Source organism: Oncorhynchus tshawytscha, linkage group LG13 (genome assembly GCF_018296145.1).
Source record: "Oncorhynchus tshawytscha isolate Ot180627B linkage group LG13, Otsh_v2.0, whole genome shotgun sequence".
Lineage (NCBI taxonomy): Eukaryota > Metazoa > Chordata > Actinopteri > Salmoniformes > Salmonidae > Oncorhynchus > Oncorhynchus tshawytscha.
In genome coordinates, this window is record NC_056441.1 from 13,615,023 (window position 1) to 13,637,277 (window position 22,255).

A 22,255-nucleotide genomic window follows, 5' to 3' on the forward strand; every position below is an offset into this window, starting at 1 on the left:
ATTTTGCTGTGTGAAAGGGTAGAGTTATAGAAAGTATGGTTGCATCCTGAAACTTGAGGGGACATTGAAAGTTCTCTACCCTGTTCAGTTTTCTACTATATTATACTACTCTATTCCATATTCTATTTAAGTGATAATGCCAGAGAAGCCGGTGTTTGTTGGATATACTGGCACAGGTTTTGTTAGGCCTGAGACAAAGTACCAATATATCCTCCAAACACTGGGTATCCTCCATACAACGGGTTACCAACATATTCAAATAATGATTGACATTATCTTTCAAAACGTTATTTTGATACTATTACCATACTATTTCGTTCTTCCACAAGATATAGTCCCATATCTAGGGTTGCTACCCAATCCGGCTAGTCGCTCCTTCTATCGGTTCGGTTGCCAGAGACGCGACCCAGTCGTTCAGTCTTTTTGTTCTGTCTATGGACGTGACCCAGTCGTTTGTTCTAAATGTTCCATTGCCATACTGGCTGGCAATGTTGTTATCCCTTGCAGTCACGTCAAACAGTGCAGCCAGAATAACAACAGTAGTGGCATTTTCACTTGTTTAAGCTGTTTTCTAATGACATTTATTTGGATACATCCTCTCGGAGGACCTGAGCCCTAGGACCATGCCTCAGGACTACGTGACATGATGACTCCTTGCTGTCCCCAGTCCACCTGGCCGTGCTGCTGCTCCAGTTTCAACTGTTCTGCCTGTGATTATTATTATTTGACCATGCTGGTCATTTATGAACATTTGAACATCTTGGCCATGTTCTGTTATAATCTCCACCCGGCACAGCCAGAAGAGGACTGGCCACCCCACATAGCCTGGTTCCTCTCTAGGTTTCTTCCTAGGTTTTGGCCTTTCTAGGGAGTTTTTCCTAGCCACCGTGCTTCTACACCTGCATTGCTTGCTGTTTGGGGTTTTAGGCTGGGTTTCTGTACAGCACTTTGAGATATCAGCTGATGTACGAAGGACTATATAAATAAATTTGATTTGGCTGGAATGCGGTTTTATCCAATCAGCATTCAGGATTAGACCCATCCCATTGTATAATGTCCACTATTCTAGGATTAGTAGAAAAATCCTAAAAGGAGATATGTGAAACACCAGCAGTATATGGTAGAACTAAAAACCCATATTCCTTGTGTTGTATTGTTAATGTACAAGGATGAACCAAACATAAATAAATAACCAATCTCTAAAGGACCTGACAAATTGTAGTGTTTGTGTCATAGAAGACAGCTGCCATTTTCCACCTCAGTGAATTAGCAGAGGTTATTATCGCTCAGTGGGAGCTCCACAGTGGAAGGTTAGGCTGTCTCTGTGTGTGGCATTGTGAAGGCCCTGCTGATTGAACGACAGGTGGCCTCATCAGCACCTCTCTCTCTCTCTCTCTCTCTCTCTCTCTCTCTCTCTCTCTCTCTCTCTCTCTCTCTCTCTCTCTCTCTCTCTCTCTCTCTCTCTCTCTCTCTCTCTCTCTCTCTCTCTCTCTCTCTCTCTCTCTCTCTCTCTCTCTCTCTCTCTCTCTCTCTCTCTCTCTCTCTCTCTCTCTCTCTCTCTCTCTCTCTCTCTCTCTCTCTCTCTCTCTCTCTCTCTCTCTCTCTCTCTCTCTCTCTCTCTCTCTCTCTCTCTCTCTCTCTCTCTCTCTCTCTCTCTCTCTCTCTCTCTCTCTCTCTCTCTCTCTCTCTCTCTCTCTCTCTCTCTCTCTCTCTCTCTCTCTCTCTCTCTCTCTCTCTCTCTCTCTCTCTCTCTCTCTCTCTCTCTCTCTCTCTCTCTCTCTCTCTCTCTCTCTCTCTCTCTCTCTCTCTCTCTCTCTCTCTCTCAAGTACAGGGCCAGGGCACTCTGCTCCCTGACTCAAAGCGTGGTTGTGTTTAATGGCACCTGGGACAGATTCAATTAAAACCCTGTATGAAGTAGAGGAGGATGAAGGACAGGAGATGGATGAGTGGAGTGGGGGACGGGGCGCGTGTACAGTACTTTACCTCAGCCTGGTGGAAGAGATCCATGGTTGTTTTCAGTAGGCCCTCCCCCCTGCACAATCGATACAGGAAATTAATGAAATATTACCTGATGATAACAACTGATTAAGTATATTGACTATGAACATCATATCAACAAGATGCGTGACGGCATCTGTGTTCTCTTCTTCTATATCCATACAGATGGTCAATGGTGGTCAATACCTGGCTGGTGGTCAATACCTGGCTGGTGGTCAATACCTGGCTGGTGGTCAAAACCTGGCTGGTGGTCAATACCTGGCTGGTGGTCAAAACCTGGCTGGTGGTCAAAACCTGGCTGGTGGTCAATACCTGGCTGGTGGTCAATAACTGGCTGGTGGTCAATACCTGGCTGGTGGTCAATAACTGGCTGGTGGTCAAAACCTGGCTGGTGGTCAATACCTGGCTGGTGCAAAGTATGCTTGACATTTATACTACAGGCTTGCTGAAGACACTTTTATAAAGATGCGTTTAATGTATGATTTCAATGCATCTATATTTTTTCCATTATCCTTCCTCCTTTCATTGTTAGTACTTTTATTATTTTATGATGGTAAGCACTTTTACTTGTATTGAAAAGTACTATACTGTATAAATAAAGTTATTATTATTATTATTATTAAGTGAGTCTAATGATTGATATATAAGCTACCTGGCTAAGACAGACAGACAGACAGACAGCTGGTGTCTACCTGGTGAGGACAGACAGACAGACAGCTGGTGTCTACCTGGTGAGGACAAACAGACAGACAGCTGGTGTCTACCTGGTGAGGACAGACAGCTGGTGTCTACCTGGTGAGGACAGACAGCTGGTGTCTACCTGGTGAGGACAGACAGCTGGTGTCTACAGACAGACAGCTGGTGTCTACCTGGTGAGGACAGACAGCTGGTGTCTACCTGGTGAGGACAGACAGCTGGTGACTGGTGAGGACAGACAGCTGGTGTCTACCTGGTGAGGACAGAGCTGGTGTCAGACAGACAGCTGGTGTCTACCTGGTGAGGACAGACAGCTGGTGTCTACCTGGTGAAGACAGACAGCTGGTGTCTACCTGGTGAAGACAGAGCTGGTGTCTACCTGGTGAAGACAGACAGACAGACAGACAGACAGACAGACAGACAGACAGACAGACAGACAGACAGACAGACAGACAGACAGACAGACAGACAGACAGACAGACAGACAGACAGACAGACAGACAGACAGACAGACAGACAGACAGACAGACAGACAGACAGACAGACAGACAGACAGACAGACAGACAGACAGACAGACAGACAGACAGACAGACAGACAGACAGACAGACAGACAGACAGACAGACAGACAGACAGACAGACAGACAGACAGACAGACAGACAGACAGACAGACAGACAGACAGACAGACAGACAGACAGACAGACAGACAGACAGACAGACAGACAGACAGACAGACAGACAGACAGACAGACAGACAGACAGACAGACAGACAGACAGACAGACAGACAGACAGACAGACAGACAGACAGACAGACAGACAGACAGACAGACAGACAGACAGACAGACAGACAGACAGACAGACAGACAGACAGACAGACAGACAGACAGACAGACAGACAGACAGACAGACAGACAGACAGACAGACAGACAGACAGACAGACAGACAGACAGACAGACAGACAGACAGACAGCTGGTGTCTGCCTGGTGAGGACAGACATACAGACAGCTGGTGTCTACTTGGTGAGGACAGACATACAGCTGGTGTCTACCTGGTGAAGAGGTACATGGAGTAGGCCATGCTGGACATGCTCTGGCCCTGGCGGACGATGTCCTGCTCCTGGTCCTCCCACTTCTCCACCTCCGTGTCCACGTCGGAGGTCAGCAGACGCAGCTCTAGACCCAGCTTGGCTATGGTGCTCTGCTCCTGGGGGGGGGGAGATCATGGGTCCGCCATTAGTTAAGGATGGTCTCCCATCAAAGACTACTAATCAAGCCCAAACCTGAGATTCCACCATATTCGGTGGTTTCCGTAAGGTCAGTGCATGATGAGCCCATAAGCACATGACTTTTTATCTACATTGCATTCATTATCATCATCATTACTGATTCATGATCATTCATAACCATATACATTGTCTTCATTATCATCATCATTACTGATTCATGATCATTCATAACCATATACATTGCCTTCATTATCATCATCATTACTGATTCATGATCATTCATAACCATATACATTGCCTTCATTATCATCATCATTAGTGATTCATGATCATTCATAACCATATACATTGCCTTCATTATCATCATCATTACTGATTCATGATCATTCATAACCATATACATTGCCTTCAGAAAGTATTCGCACCCCTTCACTTGTTCCACATTTTGTTGGGTTACAAGGTGGGTTAAAAAAATGTAATAGTATTTTTTTTGTCAAAGATCTACACAAAATACTTCAATGACAAAGTGGAAGTATATGAAAAAGTATATAAAAATATATGAAAAATAAAACACTAATATATCTTTACATAACTATTCAACCCCCTGAGTCAATTAGTCACCTTTGGCAGCGATTACAGCTGAGAGTCTTTCTGAGTGAGTCTAAGAGCTTTGCACATCTGGATTGTATTATATTTGCACTTTTTTGTTTTATTCTTTGAACTCTGTCAAGTTGGTTGTTAACCTTTGCTAGGCAGACATTTTGATGTTAAACATTTCTAAAAACATCATTCCACATTGACATTTTGGGGTATCGTTTGTAGGCCAGTGACACAAAAGATGAATTTAAACCATTCTAAATTTGGGCTGTAACAACAAAATGTGGATGTAAATCATTTTAAGTCATTATATTATCAGTTTAAAGATAAAACTCATTGCCGCTTGAGAAAGTCAACAATTCCACTCTTCACCTCTCTTAAAAGACATCAAACATTCCTAATAATTTCCAATTATTGATTATAATTTTGTGTATGCACGCCCATTCATGACGGAGTGACACTCCGGGAGTTTACATACACCTTAGGAAAATAAATTTAAACTCAGTTTTTCACAATTCCTGACATTTAATCCCAGTAAAAAGTAGTCTTAGGTCAGTTAGGATCACCACTTTATTTTTAGAATGTGAAAGGTCAGAATCACATTCCCAGTGGGTCAGAGGTTTACATACACTCAATTAGTATTTGGTAGCATTGCCTTTAAATTGTTGAACTTAAGTCAAACGTTTCAGGGAGCCTTCCACAAGCTTTCCACAATAAGTTGGGTGAAGTTTGGCCCATTCTTCCTGACAGAGCTGGTGTAACTGAGTCAGGTTTGTAGGCCTCCTTGCTCGCACACACTTTTCATTTCTGCCCACACATTTTCGATAAGATTGAGGTCAGGGCTTTGTTATGGCCACTCCAATACCTTGACTTTGTTGTCCTTAAGCCATTTTGCCACAGTATGCTTGGGGTCATTGTCCATTTGGAAGACCCATTTGCGACCAAGCTTTAACTGATGTCTTGAGATGTTGCTTTAATATATCCACATAATTTGATGCCATCATGATGCCATCTATTTGTGAAGTACACCAGTCCCTCCTGCAGCAAAGCACCCCCACAACATGATGCTTCCACTCCCCCCATGCTTCACGGTTGGGATGGTGTTCTTCTGCTTGCAATGCTCACCATTTTTCCTCTAAACATAACAATGGTCATTATGGCCAAACAGTTCTATTTTTGTTTCATCAGACCAGAGAACATTTCTCCAAAAAGTACAATCTTTGTCCCCATGTGCAGTTGCAAACCGTAGTCCGGCTTTTTTAATGGTGGTTTTGGAGCAGTGGCTTCTTCCTTGCTGAGCGGCCTTTCAGGTTATGTCGATATAGGACTCATTTTTACTGTGGATAGAGATCATTTTGTATCCGTTTCCTCCAGCATATTCACAGGGTCCTTTGCTGTTGTTCTGAGATTGATTTTCTCTTTTCGCCCCAAAGTACGTTCATCTCTAGGAGACAGAACACGTCTCCTTCCTGAGTGGTATAATGGCTGCGTGGTCCCATGGGGTTTATACTTGCGTACTATTGTTTGTACAGATGAACGTGGTACCTTCAGGCGTTGGCTGATTTCTTTTGATTTTCCCATGATGTCAAGCAAAGAGTCATTGAGTTTGAATGTAGTCCTTGAAATACATCCACAGGTACACATCCAATTGACTCAAATGATGTAAGTTAGCCTATCAGAAGCTTCTAAAGCTATGACATAATTTTCTGGAATTTTCCAAGCTGTTTAAAGGCACAGTCAACTTAGTGTATTTAAACTTCTGACCTACTGGAAATCTAAAACAGTGAGTTATAAGTGAAATAATCTGTCTTTAAACAATTGTTGGAAAAATGACTTGTGTCATGCACGAAGTAGATGTCCTAACCAACTTGCCAAAACTATAGGTTGTTAACAAGTTGAAAAACAAGTTTTAATGACTCCAACCTAAGTGTATGTAAACTTCCGACTTCAACTGTATCAGACCATGCAAGGTCCCTGCAATAATCGCCATTATTCCCCTGTTTGACCAGGTATTCATTTCCTGCAGAATAAATGCACCTGTCAGGATGAGGTAGTAGATGCAGCCCAAATGCCACTGTATTCCATATATAGGGTATGGTCAAAAGTTGTGCACTATGTGAGGTGTATTGTGTAATTGAGGAGTCTAGTTATACCTCCGTATCTAGCTTAACAGCTTTCACCATCTTCAGGTTGGCTGAATGTTTCTGGAGGGAAGAAGAAGTTTGACAGGATGAGTGATATTAAAGGAGAAAGTGAGGGAAAATCATTTAAACAGAATGACATTGGAAATACCCACCAATCATAGTATTGTTTATTCTGATACTCACCCCTGGTCTGGGAAGCGACAAGTAAGCTCTTTTATCACCTGTTATTAAATCAGAAAGAAAGACTATTTTGAGGAAAAATATTTTTTCACATTTTGGCCATTGGATCACAAGTTTGGGATAATGAATGGGAGGCTATGAGTTATATGGAAAATAATGAACGACGTACGTAAGGTATGTTCCATGAAGAAGTGTAACTGACCTTCCACAGAGTTGCATTATTTTCCAGAGAATGCATAGAGCCCTGAGCTGATTATTTTTTTATTTAAAAATGTTTTTTACGCCCTTTTCTCCCCAATTTCGGGGTATCCAAATGTTAGTAATTACTATCTTGTCTCATCGCTAAAACTCCCTTACGGGCTCGGGAGAGACAAAGGTCGAAAGCCATGAGTCCTCCGAAACAAAATCCAACCAAGCCACACTGCTTCTTAACGCAGCGTGCCTCCAACCCGGAAGCCATCGGAGGAAACACCGTGCACCTGGCTACCTTGGTTAGCGCGCACTGCGCCCGGCCCGCCACAGGAGTCGCTGGTGCACGATGAGACAAGGATATCCCTACCGGCCAAACCCTCCCTAACCCGGATGATGCTAGGCCAATTGTGCCGGACCTCCCGGTCGTGGCCGGCTGAGACAGAGCCTGGGCGCGAACCCAGAGTCACAGCTAGCGCTGCGAGGCAGTGCCCTAGACCACTGCGCCACCAGGGAGGCCCTCCATGGCTATAATTTAACACATTTCCCACTATAAATATTTTAATTTGCTGGCAGAAATGTGTTTAACATCCCCTGAAGTAGCTAACAAGTTTACCAGATAGCTACAGTAGTTGCTGTGGTAACGAAACAAATGTGCTAGTTTAGCTAATCAAACCATCAGTCCTAGTTTGCCTTTATGAAAATCGAAATCAACAATGCCAATATTTTCAATTCGACTTTTGCTTTCAAAAGCAGCTCAAACATAGAACATGTAAGAATGAACTATAGCCATTGAATACTACCTTGCAGCTATACCATGCGTTATAGAGAAATAATGCACGCTCTAGAATGCCCTTCAAGCCAATCAGAAACAAGTATTCAACAATGCCATGGTTTAAGGTGAAATAATGGTCCGTTTGGTCACATCATTTCCCAGCAAAATGGTTCTATGCCTTTTTAAATCACTACACTCCTTTTTTATACTGCATTTCAAATGGTTTTCAGCTATTAATTCCAACAAATGAAATAATACTAAAAAGGAGGGATTCAGTTGATTATCTCCAACACATCTTCTATGATACTAGTTGATCATCTCCAACATCTTCTAGCATACTACAGTTGATCATCTCCAACACATCTTCTATGATACTAGTTGATCATCTCCAACACATCTTCTAGCATACTACAGTTGATAATCTCCAACACATCTTCTATGATACTAGTTGATCATCTCCAACATCTTCTATCATACTACAGTTGATCATCTCCAACACATCTTCTATAATACTACAGTTGATCATCTCCAACACATCTTCTATAATACTACAGTTGATCATCTCCAACACATCTTCTATGATACTAGTTGATCATCTCCAACACATCTTCTAGCATACTACAGTTGATAATCAACACATCTTCTATGATAGTAGTTGATCATCTCCAACATCTTCTATCATACTACAGTTGATCATCCCCAACACCTTCTATCATACTACAGTTGATCATCCCCAACGCATCTTCTATCATACTACAGTTGATTATCCCCAACACATCTTATATCATACTACAGTTGATAGTCCCTTACACATCCTAGGGCGGTGTGGTATATCGAATGAAGTAGGATAATTTGAATTTATGTTTTTGCACGATATTCCATATTGCATAATCTAGGCTTTTTGTATTTTTTGTTTTTATGAGCGTTCTCATGTTGTATTTTTGGTCTCGTCTCGTTCGCTCTTTCTGTGCTGTGCACCTTCCCATTTACACCAGAGATGTGTATGTAATGACTAGATGCTCATGTCTCCACTCTAACAATGGGAGTCTTTGTCCCAAAGGCGGGAAGGCAGGCGACAAGGTTCAAAATAAGCACATAGAAACACATTGGGTTTATATTACAGATTTTGGCGAGAGTCAAACCTCTCACTTTGCCTCTTTCTCCCAAGCATATCCTCTACCACTCACAAAAACAAAGATGAGAGATCACTTCTTCCTCTCTGACCAACGGTTTCAACTCGCTATTCGCAGTTGAGGCCTGGTTCAACAAAATCAGTATTATTTTCCTATAATAGAGAAGTTAACCTTTCTAACCATAGCCTGTTTATGTTTCAACTCCTCAAATTTGGAGCAGACACTACTAAAACTGATGTACCAATGAACTGGAAAATTAATGCACAGTTAGTTGCAAGTGCATAATGGTATCACATATCGCTAGCAGCATTTTAGTCAAATAAAGATTGTTTTATGCTAAGCAGCTAGTATAACAATTATATAAGGAATTTGCAACTCGTTCTCATTCTGAGAAACAAGGTAGAACCACTTGATTTCAACATCTGAACAAAGTGGACAGGCTAACATGCTGTTCAAACAGTTGGAGACAGACAAAGTTCTGTTCATAACATTAACTGTTTTGCCTTGTTAGCTGAATTCAGAGCTTGTGAAATTATACCTAGATCCAAGTTGCTAAAACTTGAAATATTCATATTTGCTGGCTACTCACTAACATGTGGGATGAGGTTGAGAGATTGTTTATGAGACCGGTGTTAATTTTCTACAATTTTACATTTTTTTATTTAACTAGGCAAGTCAGTTAAGAACAAATTCTGATTTACAATGACGGCCAAGGAACAGTGGGTTAACTGCCTTGTTCAGGGGCAGAACGACAGATGTTTACCTTGTCAGCTCAGGGATTTCGGTTACTGGCGCAACGCTCTAACCACCAGGCTACCTGCTGGTTACTGGCCCAACGTTCTAACCACTAGGCTACCTGCCGGTTACTGGCCCAACGCTCTAACCACTAGGCTAGCTGCCGCCCCTATTGAGATGGTTTGGGATGAGTTGGACCTCAGAGTGAAGGAACAGCAGCCAACAAGTGCTCAGCATATGTGTACTACATTATTAGTGAATGTGCATTATGCATATGTGTGCTACATTATTAGTGAATGTGCATTATGCATAGTTCTGGTTAAATTTGTAACTTAACATGTTTTTTATAGCCCGACCGGAAGGCCAGATCAGTGATTATTGCAACAACAAAAAAAGCAGGTACAAATATTTTGATAAAATAATTAAATGATTAGTGGGTCTTATGGTTGTGGAAGGAATATATTCAGACTAGATATAATTTCACAAGCTCTGAATTCATTAGATTATTGCTGACTGTTTTAATGCAGGGTATTTTACCTTTACAACAAAGCTTATTTAGAGAATATTAATTAAAAAATAAATAAATAACAATAATAAATATATATTGGGAGGGGGATGAATGAGCCAATTGTAAACTGGGGATGATTAGGTGGCCATGATGGTATGAGGGCCAGAATGGGAAGTGGTATTGAAGAATTGTAAGACCAGGATTGGATCTCACTCAGACAAGGGATGTTACCTCACAACCAAAACCTGTAAGTTTGAAAGAAATTGAGATATGAGTTTTAGGCCATATCGCCCAGCCCTAACACATCCATCCTCTAGCATACTACAGTTGATTATCTCTAACACATCCCCTATCATACTACAGTTGATTATCTCTAACATGTCCCCTATCATACTACAGTTGATTATCTCTAACACATCCTCTATCATACTTCAAATGGAGTGCAACCAATCAACTCAACAAAGTTCTTGTCTGTAGCTGAGATCTTTAAGTCCCGGTAAAGGCACAGTTCAGTAGAATTTACAGGGGTGGTCAGGGTGTGATAAACATCACTGATGTGTTTAACGGCTGATGAGGCGCTGCCGTAAAAGGAGTATTACTTCACATAAAGGTTTAACTGTCTACGTCGCACCAGCACCGCACCCCTCCACACACACTTCTCTATTTAATGGTTTCAGCAGGGGGACGTCGTCACTCTCGTTGCATGTCATTTGGATCGTGGCCCATAAATACGAATACCGTGACACGCCACAAACGTTACGGATTATAGGAATTACGCTGCGGAGTGGGAGAGAGCGCTGTGAAACGGTTGGTATAAGCCAATGTTGAGATACAGGCCTGTGTGCGTGTGCATGTGCCTGTAACAGAATGGTTTGTGCCTGTGGCTCGGTGAGAGGTATCGTGCTGATGGTGCTTTAATCGCTGCGTTGTGTCAGAGAATACAAACAATCACGGTTATAGAGATTGATCTGTCTATGAATAGGATCAATACATTTTAGACTACCACAGCTTAGACAGAGACTGAGTACAAACAACCATGGCTTGTAGAGAGACTAACTGCCCATGAAAATGATAGAGATTAAGAGAATAGAGATCAAGAGAATAGAGAGAATAGAATAGCAAGAGAGAGAATAGAATAGAGAGAGCGAGAGCAAGAGAATAGAGAGCAAGAGAATAGAGAGAGTGAGAGCAAGAGTACAAGAGTGAGAGAGAGCAAGAGAGTGAGAGAGAGCAAGAGAATAGAGAGAGCGAGAGAGAGCAAGAGAATAGAGAGCGAGAGAATAGAGAGCGCGAGAGCAAGACTACAAGAGAGTAAGAGAGTGAGAGAGCAAGAGAAGAGAGCAAGAGAGACAGAGAGTACAAACAACCATGGCTTGTAGAGACTAACTGCCCATGAAAATGATAGAGAGCAAGAGAAGAGAGATCAAGAGAACAGAGAGAATAGAATAGCAAGAGAGAGAATAGAGAGCAAGAGAATAGAGATCAAGAGAACAGAGAGAATAGAATAGCAAGAGAGAATAGAGAGCAAGAGAATAGAGATCAAGAGAATAGAATAGCAAGAGAGAATAGAGGGAGAGAATAGAGGGCAAGAGAATATAGAGAATAGAATAGCAAGAGAGAATAGAGGGAGAGAATATAGAGAATAGAATAGCAAGAGACAGAATAGAGGGAGGGAATAGAGAGCAAGATAATATAGAGAATAGAATAGCAAGAGAGAATAGAGGGAGAGAATAGAGAGCAAGATAATATAGAAAATAGAATAGCAAGAGACAGAATAGAGGGAGGGAATAGAGAGCAAGAGAATATAGAGAATAGAATAGCAAGAGACAGAATAGAGGGAGGGAATAGAGAGCAAGAGAATATAGAGAATAGAATAGCAAGAGAGAGAATAGAGAAAGAGAATAGAGCGAGAGAGAGCGCGCAAGAGAAAGAGAGCAAGAGGGTGGGGAGAAATCTGTGTGGTGACTAGTGAATACGGGCATTAATGTTATTTCAGTGTGGTGTCGATATAATAGTGGTGGGAGTCCATCAGATTTGACAAAACTGAATGAATAATCCATTCCTTCACAGTCTTATTAACTTTTGCTATCAATAACCATGAGGGACAGAAACATCATCCCCTTGCCAGGGGTTGGTTGTATGGTAACATCCCTTGTCTGAGTGAGATCCAATCCTGGTCTTACAGTTCCTTCAATACCACTTCCCATTCTGGCCCTCATACCATCATGGCCACCTAATCATCCCCAGTTTACAATTGGCTCATTCATCCCCCTCCTCCCCCCTGTAACTATTCTCCAGGTCATTACTGTAAATGAGAATGTGTTCTCAGTCAACTTACCTGCTAAGGGTAAAAAATATATATATTAAAAAAAAAAGACTGCCCCACCCAATCTCTCCAACACGTCCCTCCCACCAGGGGGACCGGCCCAGGCCAATAACCCCCCCTCTCGTCCCACCAGGGGTTGGCCCCACCCCCCAACACCCCCTGCCCCTCCTCCTACCAGGGGGACTGCCCCACCCAATCCTTCCAGCACCCCCTCCCACAAGGGGGACCATCCCAGTCCAACAACCCCCCTCTCGTCCCACCAGGGGACCACCCCACCAACACCCCCCTCCTCCCAACAGGAGGTCTGTCCCAACCCAACCAAACTCCTCTTACCACTTATTCTCCCTCCCCTCTCCTATGACCGGGAGGCCCACCTTGGATGCCCATTACACACACACACACACACACACACACACACCTCGGCGGCCCTCGAACACGTCATTGATCTCCCGGAGCAGCACGCCCATGTCACAGAGCTGGGACTCCCAGGCCTCACAGAACACATCCAGGTTCTCCTTGGCAATCTTACTGGATGGGTGCAGGGCCAGCGTCTGGGCTGCAGAAATGATCTGAGAGGATGGAGGAGGGAGGGCGCGAGAGATGGGGGAAGTAGATATGTTTTAAATTTGTATTGGAGTGGTGAAGTGTTTCGATAAGGTGCACAGTACACACCTTAAGTGGAGCTATTACAGTGTTACTCACACCAGTAGCTATCCAGACCAGTTGGTTCTTTGAGGGAAAATTAACAAAGGATCCAAGAAAATGATTAGACAGCCCCACCCCCATACAATCTCTCCAACACCCCCATTACAGAATGGAATCAGGCCTCATTCTCATAGAATGTTGAACTAGTCTATGAGCAGAGACACATGATCATTTCCTCTCAGTGTGGGGGCTGATTGTGTGAAATGGAACCAATCTTCAGCAAGCAGAGCAGGGGGGCATGGAATCCGTTTTGTCTCCCAGTTTTCTAATTATGTTTGGTCTTCCAGGCCGTTGGGACAGATGCTTCATTATCTGCTGCTGGGAGTGTTGTGGAAAATGTGAAGACCCGCCCACAGTAATGTCAGACCCTGCATGACCCAGCTGTAATGACTGAGCTAATAGGTTCAAAGGTCAATCAATAAGGTCACAGAGGGGGAGCCTCCGCCCAGGGAGGATTAATACTGATGTGTGTATGTGTGTGTGTGTGTGGATGTCTTTCAATGGTAATAAAGAGACACCTGTGGGTAATTACCAATTAAATGCAACACGCCAGAGGTGATGCACTCTGACTTGTGTGCGTGTGGTTTTCTGAGTTATTTCTCTCCGTATCAGATGAAGTCATCTTAATGTCGGTTTCTGTAATAGTTGGCTGTGTTTAAATGGATGGGGGTGAAGCTATAGGGGACAAGATGGCAGAGAATGTGCTGACAAACCTTGATAATGGAGAAGTTGTACAGCTTAACAACAACATCAGGGTGGAGTTTCTAGCACAACGTGTATTGTGTCAGAGTGTGTTACGTTACCTGTCAGAGTGTGTTACCTTACCTGTCAGAGTGTGCTACGTTACCTGTCAGAGTGTGCTACGTTACCTGTCAGAGTGTGTTACCTTACCTGTCAGAGTGTGTTACGTTACCTGTCAGAGTGTGTTACCTTACCTGTCAGAGTGTGTTACCTTACCTGTCAGAGTGTGTTACCTTACCTGTCAGAGTGTGTTACCTTACCTGTCACAGGGTGGGTGGGTGTGTGTTTCCTGTCACCGGGGTGGGTGTGTTTCCTGTCACGGGGGTGGGTGTGTTTCCTGTCACGGGGTGGGTGTGTTTCCTGTCACGGGGTGGGTGTGTTTCCTGTCACGGGGTGGGTGTGTTTCCTGTCACGGGGTGGGTGTGTTTCCTGTCACGGGGTGGGTGTGTTTCCTGTCACGGGGTGGGGCGTTTCCTGAGTGTCTGTTACCCGTCAGAGTGTCTGTTACCCGTCAGAGTGTCTGTTACCCGTCAGAGTGTCTGTTACCCGTCAGAGTGTCTGTTACCCGTCAGAGTGTCTGTTACCTGGGGGACAGTGACGTGGAAGGTCTCCTCAGCGTGCATACAGGTGATCTCCAGAGGCTCTGTCCCTGAGACGTGACACAGCAGACGACACGTCTGGAACAGAACAGACAACATCAGCGTCTAACATCAATATGACTGGATATGAGCAGCAGACAGATCAAGATATATTTTCCAGATATTCAACTGGAAAATAAATACAGGTCTCCAAAGCCAGTAGCTCATATCACAAGTACCATGTCCATACACCTCAGCCATAGAGATGGATATGATGGACTTTTAAAAATTTAATTAAATAGACTTTGTGGTTAAATAAAATTATATAAATTAAATTCAACAAAGGTGATTTGATCAGGGAGATTCAACAGACTTAAGTTAACCTCCCCAGCCAGCGAGCCTCGCTCACCTCCATCAGCTGTTCCTTCTGCTCTGCGAGCGTGCGGGCGTACTCTGCCACGGCCTCCAGGTTTCCTTCGCCCCCTGAGGCCTTCAAGGCCCGCAGAGGCAGGTGTTCTGCATGCAGCTTCAGCAGGTCCGCCGCCCGCACCACCGCCACCTTATGGAGCTGGACGGCGGGAGAGGGGAAGAGGGGAGATGAAAATGGGTATACATATGTGGTATCTTTGGTATATCTGGCTGCACAATGGTAATAGGAAGAGAAAACAATAGTAAGACAGAAAGAGAACAAGGAGGAGAAAGAAAGGGCAGGGTAGAGAGAAAAAGCGTGAGGGGGGAGTGCCAACGGAGGGAAGATGAGGAGAATACGTAAAAGTGGGAGAGTGCTTAGGCCATATTAAAGAGAAAGAAGAGCAAGAGATCTGAACAAATTGTGATGAGAGCAGGGTTGGGTCATTTACCATCTAAATGTAATCTGTTACAGTTACCTGTCCAAAATTGTAATCAGTAACGTAACTTTTGGATTAACTAAACTCAGTAATGTAATCTGATTACTTTCAGTTACTCTGGTGTGTCGTCATAGTGGTTTCCGACTTGTGGTCAGACTCACTCAGGTGGGACAAACTTAGACTTGCTATTTTTTTCAATACTGAATTGAATGAGAAAAAAGAAAGGTGTTTTTTCACAAACATCCTTTTTATTTTTAAAAGTAATCCAAAAAAAGTCTAAATTTTTTCAAATGTATCTAAACTGATTACAACATTTTTGCTGGTAACATAACCGATTACAGCTACAGGTTTTTGTAATCAGATGATATGTAATCAGTTGCATCCCAACCCAGTTGGAGAGTACAGAAAACTCCGGACAGATCTGATCTAGGACTGAACCACTTGGCATGCCAGACAGTGATGCATTCTAGTTAAGACCGCAGGGTTACAGGACTCACCTCTCTGCGGAGTTCGTGAACACTTTGGCAGGTCTTCAGTATAGACAGCTCCATCTCCTCCGAGGCCTCTTTGGCATTGAGAGACAGCTGGGATGAGGAAAATATTCAAATAAATAAGTGAGGGGAAAAAGATAAGAGCAGTCGTCACATAAATCATGCACATGATGACTGGTGCCTGGGATGTGGCCTGTCTTAGCAGGAGAAGAATACGAGATTACACAGCCCTGCTCATGCCCTGTGTGTGTGTGTGTGTGTGTGTGTGTGTGTGTGTGTGAGAAAAGGTGGAGTGTGTGAGAGGAAGAGAAAGAAAGTGTGGGTGAGTGAAAGAGAGAGATCCCTTCTGCATCACCAATATCCTGTAAAACACAAGTTTCAGACACACGTTCTAAGGGCAAGGAGACGGGTGGAAGTCACTGTAGTCAGACATGATAACAGCAATGTGTCAAAACAATGTAAAAAACTGTCAAGCAAGCAGAATTCACCAGGGTCCAGTTTTTCAAAAGTGTTCTATCTGGATTTCAGCTATCGGAAAGGATTAAACGCAAAGAAATAGAATGAATGAATAGAATGGATGAATCATTGGACTCCCATTGTATTTCTATGCATTTAATCCTGAAATCCAGATAGAACACTTTTGAAAAACGGGGCCCTGATGATTTGTCTCTGACCCTCTCATCATCCTCTCTGTTTCTACTGAAATAAGTAGAGAAAAACACCTCATCTCACTGCTCTGTTTCTACTGAAATAAGTGGAGGAAAACGAACAGGCCCTGGGATCTAACTAGCGACACACGCTGTAGAAATGGGTCTCACTGGGGAGCCAATCATTCAACGTGCCGTAGCTCTGATTCCATTCAATTTGTCTATGGAACTGTGGCCTCTATTTTCACACATATATACAACCTTAATGATGGAAAAACACATTGTGTGAAAGCCACACGCTATGGAGTCCAAGGAGCCTCCTTTCAGTGAGGTGTCGAGAGAGCGAGAACAATGAGTTCTATGTAATCAATGGAGTCAAGTGAATGGCCATTCATACGATGAGGCTGACTTCAGGGCTGTATCCACAAAGCATCTCAGAGTAAGAGTCCTGATCTAGGATCTGTCCATATAATCAAAACTGATCCTAGATCAGCACTCCTACTCTGAGATGCATTGATGGGTCCAGGACTGGTTTAAGACCTATAAAGAATGAAGGAAAATAGCACTGTATAGCCCCGTATGGGAGAGGGTGGTGTGAAAAGGCTGGATATTATATTGTTCTCCTTCACATTATCTATAAACCTAGCAACAGTACACAAGGTCATGTAGCTAAGCAACAGAAAGGAAGTGAAGGAGTGTGCGTGTCTGTGGCCATCTACACACGTGAATGCAATGTGCATTTTCATGCATGCTAAATCATGACCTACTGTACCCAAATCAAATCCAATTTTATTTGTCACATACACATGGTTAGCAGATGTTAATGCGAGTGTAGCGAAATGCTTGTGCTTCTAGTTCCGACAATGCAGTAATAATCCAACAAGTAATCTAACTAACAATTCCAAAAAAAAACTGCTGTCTTATACACAGTGTAAGGGGATAAAGAATATGTACATAAAGATATATGAATGAGTGATGGTACAGAGCAGCTTAGGCAAGATACAGTAGATGGTATCGAGTACAGTATATACATATGAGATGAGTATGTAAACAAAGTGGCATAGTTAAAGTGGCTAGTGATACATGTATTACATAAGGATGCAGTAGATGATATAGAGTACAGTATATACGTATACATATGAGATGAATAATGTAGGGTATGTAAACATTATATTAGGTAGCATTGTTTAAAGTGGCTAGTGATATATTTTACATCATTTCCCATCAATTCCCATTATTAAAGTGGCTGGAGTTGGGTTGGCAGCAGCCACTCAATGTTAGTGGTGGCTGTTTAACAGTCTGATGGCCTTGAGATAGAAGCTGTTTTTCAGTCTCTCGGTCCCAGCTTTGATGCACCTGTACTGACCTCGCCTTCTGGATGATAGCGGGGTGAACAGGCAGTGGCTCGGGTGGTTGTTGTCCTTGATGATCTTTATGGCCTTCCTGTAACATCAGGTGGTGTAGGTGTCCTGGAGGGCTGGTGGTTTGCCCCCGGTGATGCGTTGTGCAGACCTCACTACCCTCTGGAGAGCCTTACGGTTGTGGGCGGAGCAGTTGCCGTACCAGGCGGTGACACAGCCCGCCAGGATGCTTTCGATTGTGCATCTGTAGAAGTTTGTGAGTGCTTTTGGTGACAAGCCGAATTTCTTCAGCCTCCTGAGGTTGAAGAGGCACTGCTGCGCCTTCTTCACGATGCTGTCTGTGTGAGTGGACCAATTCAGTTTGTCTGTGATGTGTATGCCGAGGCACTTAAAACTTACTACCCTCTCCACTACTGTTCCATCGATGTGGATAGGGGGGTGTTCCCTCTGCTGTTTCCTGAAGTCCACAATCATCTCCTTAGTTTTGTTGACGTTGAGTGTGAGGTTATTTTCCTGACACCACACTCTGAGGGCCCTCACCTCCTCCCTGTAGGCCGTCTCGTCGTTGTTGGTAATCAAGCCTACCACTGTTGTGTCGTCCGCAAACTTGATGATTGAGTTGGAGGCGTGTGTGGCCACGCAGTCGTGGGTGAACAGGGAGTACAGGAGAGGGCTCAGAACGCACCCTTGTGGGGCCCCAGTGTTGAGGATCAGCGGGGTGGAGATGTTGTTGCCTACCCTCACCACCTGGGGGCGGCCCGTCAGGAAGTCCAGTACCCAGTTGCACAGGGCGGGGTCGAGACCCAGGGTCTCGAGCTTGATGACGAGCTTGGAGGGTACTATGGTGTTGAATGCCGAGCTGTAGTCGATGAACAGCATTCTCACATAGGTATTCCTCTTGTCCAGATGGGTTAGGGCAGTGTGCAGTGTGGTTGAGATTGCATCGTCTGTGGGCCTATTTGGGCGGTAAGCAAATTGGAGTGGGTCTAGGGTGTCAGGTAGGGTGGAGGTGATATGGTCCTTGACTAGTCTCTCAAAGCACTTCATGATGACGGAAGTGAGTGCTACGGGGCAGTAGTCGTTTAGCTCAGTTACCTTAGCTTTCTTAGGAACAGGAACAATGGTGGCCCTCTTGAAGCATGTGGGAACAGCAGACTGGTATAGGGATTGATTGAATATGTCCGTGAACACACCGGCCAGCTGGTCTGCGCATGCTCTGAGGGCGCGGCTGGGGATGCCGTCTGGGCCTGCAGCCTTGGGAGGGTTAACACGTTTAAATGTTTTACTCACCTCGGCTGCAGTGAAGGAGAGTCCACATGTTTTCGTTGCAGGCCGTGTCAGTGGCACTGTATTGTCCTCAAAGCGGGCAAAAAAGTTATTTAGTCTGCCTGGGAGCAAGACATCCTGGTCCGTGACTGGGCTGGTTTTCTTCTTGTAGTCCGTGATTGACTGTAGACCCTTCCACATACCTCTTGCGTCTGAGCCGTTGAATTGAGATTCTACTTTGTCTCTATACTGACGCTTAGCTTGTTTGATTGCCCTGCGGAGGGAATAGCTGCACTGTTTGTATTCGGTCATGTTACCAGTCACCTTGCCCTGATTAAAAGCAGTGGTTCGCGCTTTCAGTTTCACATGAATGCTGCCATCAATCCACGGTTTCTGGTTAGGGAATGTTTTAATCGTTGCTATGGGAACGACATCTTCAACGCACGTTCTAATGAACTCGCACACCGAATCAGCGTATTCGTCAATGTTGTTATCTGATGCAATACGAACCATATCCCAGTCCACGTGATGGAAGCAGTCTTGGAGTGTGGAATCAGCTTGGTCGGACCAGCGTTGGACAGACCTCAGCGTGGGAGCTTCTTGTTTTAGTTTCTGTCTGTAGGCAGGGATCAGCAAAATGGAGTCGTGGTCAGCTTTTCCGAAAGGAGGGCGGGGCAGGGCCTTATATGCGTCGCGGAAGTTAGAGTAACAATGATCCAAGGTTTTTTCAGCCCTAGTTGCGCAATCGATATGCTGATACAATTTAGGGAGTCTTGTTTTCAGATTAGCCTTGTTAAAATCCCCAGCTACAATGAATGCAGCCTCAGGATGTAGAGATTACAGTTTGCAAAGAGTCAAATAAAGTTTGTTCAGAGCCATCGATGTGTCTGCTTGGGGGGGAATATATACGGCTGTGATTATAATCGAAGAGAATTCTCTTGGTAGATAATGCGGTCGACATTTGATTGTGAGGAATTCTAAATCAGGTGAACAGAAGGATTTGACTTCCTGTATATTTCTGTGATCACACCACGTCTCGTTAGCCATAAGGCATACGCCCCCGCCCCTCTTCTTACCAGAAAGATGTTTGTTTCTGTCGGCGCGATGCGTGGAGAAACCCGCTGGCTGCACCACCTCCGATAGCGTCTCTCCAGTGAGCCATGTTTCCGTGAAGCAAAGAACGTTACAGTCTCTGATGTCCCTCTGGAATGCTACCCTTGCTCGGATTTCATCAACCTTGTTGTCAAGAGACTGGACATTGGCGAGAAGAATGCTAGGGAGTGGTGCACGATGTGCCCGTCTCCGGAGTCTGACCAGAAGACCGCCTCGTTTCCCTCTTTTACGGAGTCGTTTTTTTGGGTCGCCGGGTGGGATCCATTCCGTTGTCCTGGTTGAAAGGCAGAACACAGGATCCGCTTCGTGAAAATCATATTCTTGGTCGTACTGATGGTGAGTTGACGCTGATCTTATATTCAGTAGTTCTTCTCGAATGTATGTAATGAAACCTAAGATGACCTTGGGTACTAATGTAAGAAATAACACGTAAAAAAACAAAAAACTGCATAGTTCCCTAGGAACGCGAAGCGAGGCGGCCATCTCTGTCGGCGCCGGAAGTAGTACCCGTGCTCTTAATCATGTAGACGTACGAGTTCATATCTACATGTGTGAGTACATGTATACACGCGAGTGTACAAGTATTGACATGTGTGTGTATGCCCAGTTTATGCCAACCTACCGCCTCCCTCCAGGCTGCGATGAGCTGGTCAGTGTCCTGGCGGGCGAGCTGGCAGAGCTGCAGGATGCCCTCTCGGTGCTCGTGGCTGGTGTAGGCCGAGTCAGTGAAGTCCTCTGTCCTCTCCACCACCGCCTCCAGCTGGTCAGACAGAGCTTGCTGGGGCAGTGAGTACAGACCCTCATGCAGACCTTCCACGTTGGACTGGGATCACAGACAGAGACACAGTAATGAATACAACAAATTATTTGTCATGCCAATAAAGCATTTCAATTTAATTGACATAGAGTGACAGAGAATAACATTCAAAAGCTCTATGACAAGCTACTGGTAATTCAGGTTGACTAGGGATAATTGACTTATTGTAAAGAACTGGTGCAGAACACCTGGCATGCCTCATGTTTGTATGTCCAGGCCTGTTGTCTGTGCCCAATAATGTTTGTGCCATGTTTGGTGCGGTTACCATGTTGTGCTGCCATGTTGTGTTGCTACCATGTTGTTGTCATGTGTTGCTGCCATGCTGTGTTGTTGTCTTAGGTCTCTCTTTATGTAGTGCTGTGGTGTCTCTCTTGTGGTGATGTGTGTTTTGTTCTATATTTTACATTTTTAATCCCAGCCACCGTCGTCGCAGGAGGTGTTTTGCCTTTTGCTAGGCCGTCATTGTAAATAAGAATTTGTTCTTAACTGACTTGCCTAGTTAAATAAAGGCTAAATAAAAATTTAATAAATATCTTGTGGATAGACTACGTGAACATTATGCTAGATTGTAGTACGGGGCTAACCTAGATTAGTCCAGGCCTAAACCATCGTACTGTAGTTACTATATTAGAACTATATTAAAATGCAAAGTGGAGAAAAAAACAAAAACATATGTAATCTATAAGGAAGTCCTTCCCTGTTGTCCCACCTTGAAGTCCTTGATGCCAGTGTAAATGCTGAGGGGTAGGACCTTGGTCTCCCCGCAGGGCCGGGCGTCCGTCACGATCTCCATGACCTGCTCCAGGGCGAATCGCATGCGGTGGAACACGGCATCTTTGTTGATACGCGCCGACTCGCAGTCCGGGTGTCTGAGACACGTCTACAGGGAGAGAGACATGGTTTTACAACTGAGGCTGCATTTACACAGGCAGCCCAATTCTGATCTTTTTACCAATCATAGCAACTCTTTTGCTAATAATTTGGAAAAGTATCAGAATTAGTCTGCTTGTGGGGCAGTCCATGTTCGGAGTCAATTGTAGTAATACAGTCTCTATGCTTCACATCTACTAAACACAAAAACAATGTTTTAAATGGGAAGTTAGTTTTCTGCTTCAAAACAGCCTATGGAAATTCACGAGCACCAGAAGGACTAATTTTACCCATTCAGTAGCAA

General features: G+C 44.2%; 1 protein-coding gene across 1 annotated transcript in view; it reads right to left on the reverse strand.

The window, feature by feature from the left end:
* Positions 1-22,255, reverse strand: part of LOC112265799 (alpha-catulin) — a 106,165-nt gene that overhangs the window by 7,516 nt on the left and 76,394 nt on the right. The window contains exons 6-15 of the mRNA XM_042295211.1: positions 21,791-21,961; positions 20,887-21,087; positions 15,884-15,970; positions 14,948-15,106; positions 14,545-14,637; positions 12,933-13,083; positions 6,852-6,889; positions 6,678-6,728; positions 3,751-3,905; positions 1,985-2,033 (exon numbers count right to left, since the gene is read on the reverse strand). Of these exons, the coding sequence (XP_042151145.1) occupies positions 1,985-2,033; positions 3,751-3,905; positions 6,678-6,728; positions 6,852-6,889; positions 12,933-13,083; positions 14,545-14,637; positions 14,948-15,106; positions 15,884-15,970; positions 20,887-21,087; positions 21,791-21,961 (1,155 nt within the window). The remainder of the gene's footprint in view (positions 1-1,984; positions 2,034-3,750; positions 3,906-6,677; positions 6,729-6,851; positions 6,890-12,932; positions 13,084-14,544; positions 14,638-14,947; positions 15,107-15,883; positions 15,971-20,886; positions 21,088-21,790; positions 21,962-22,255) is intronic.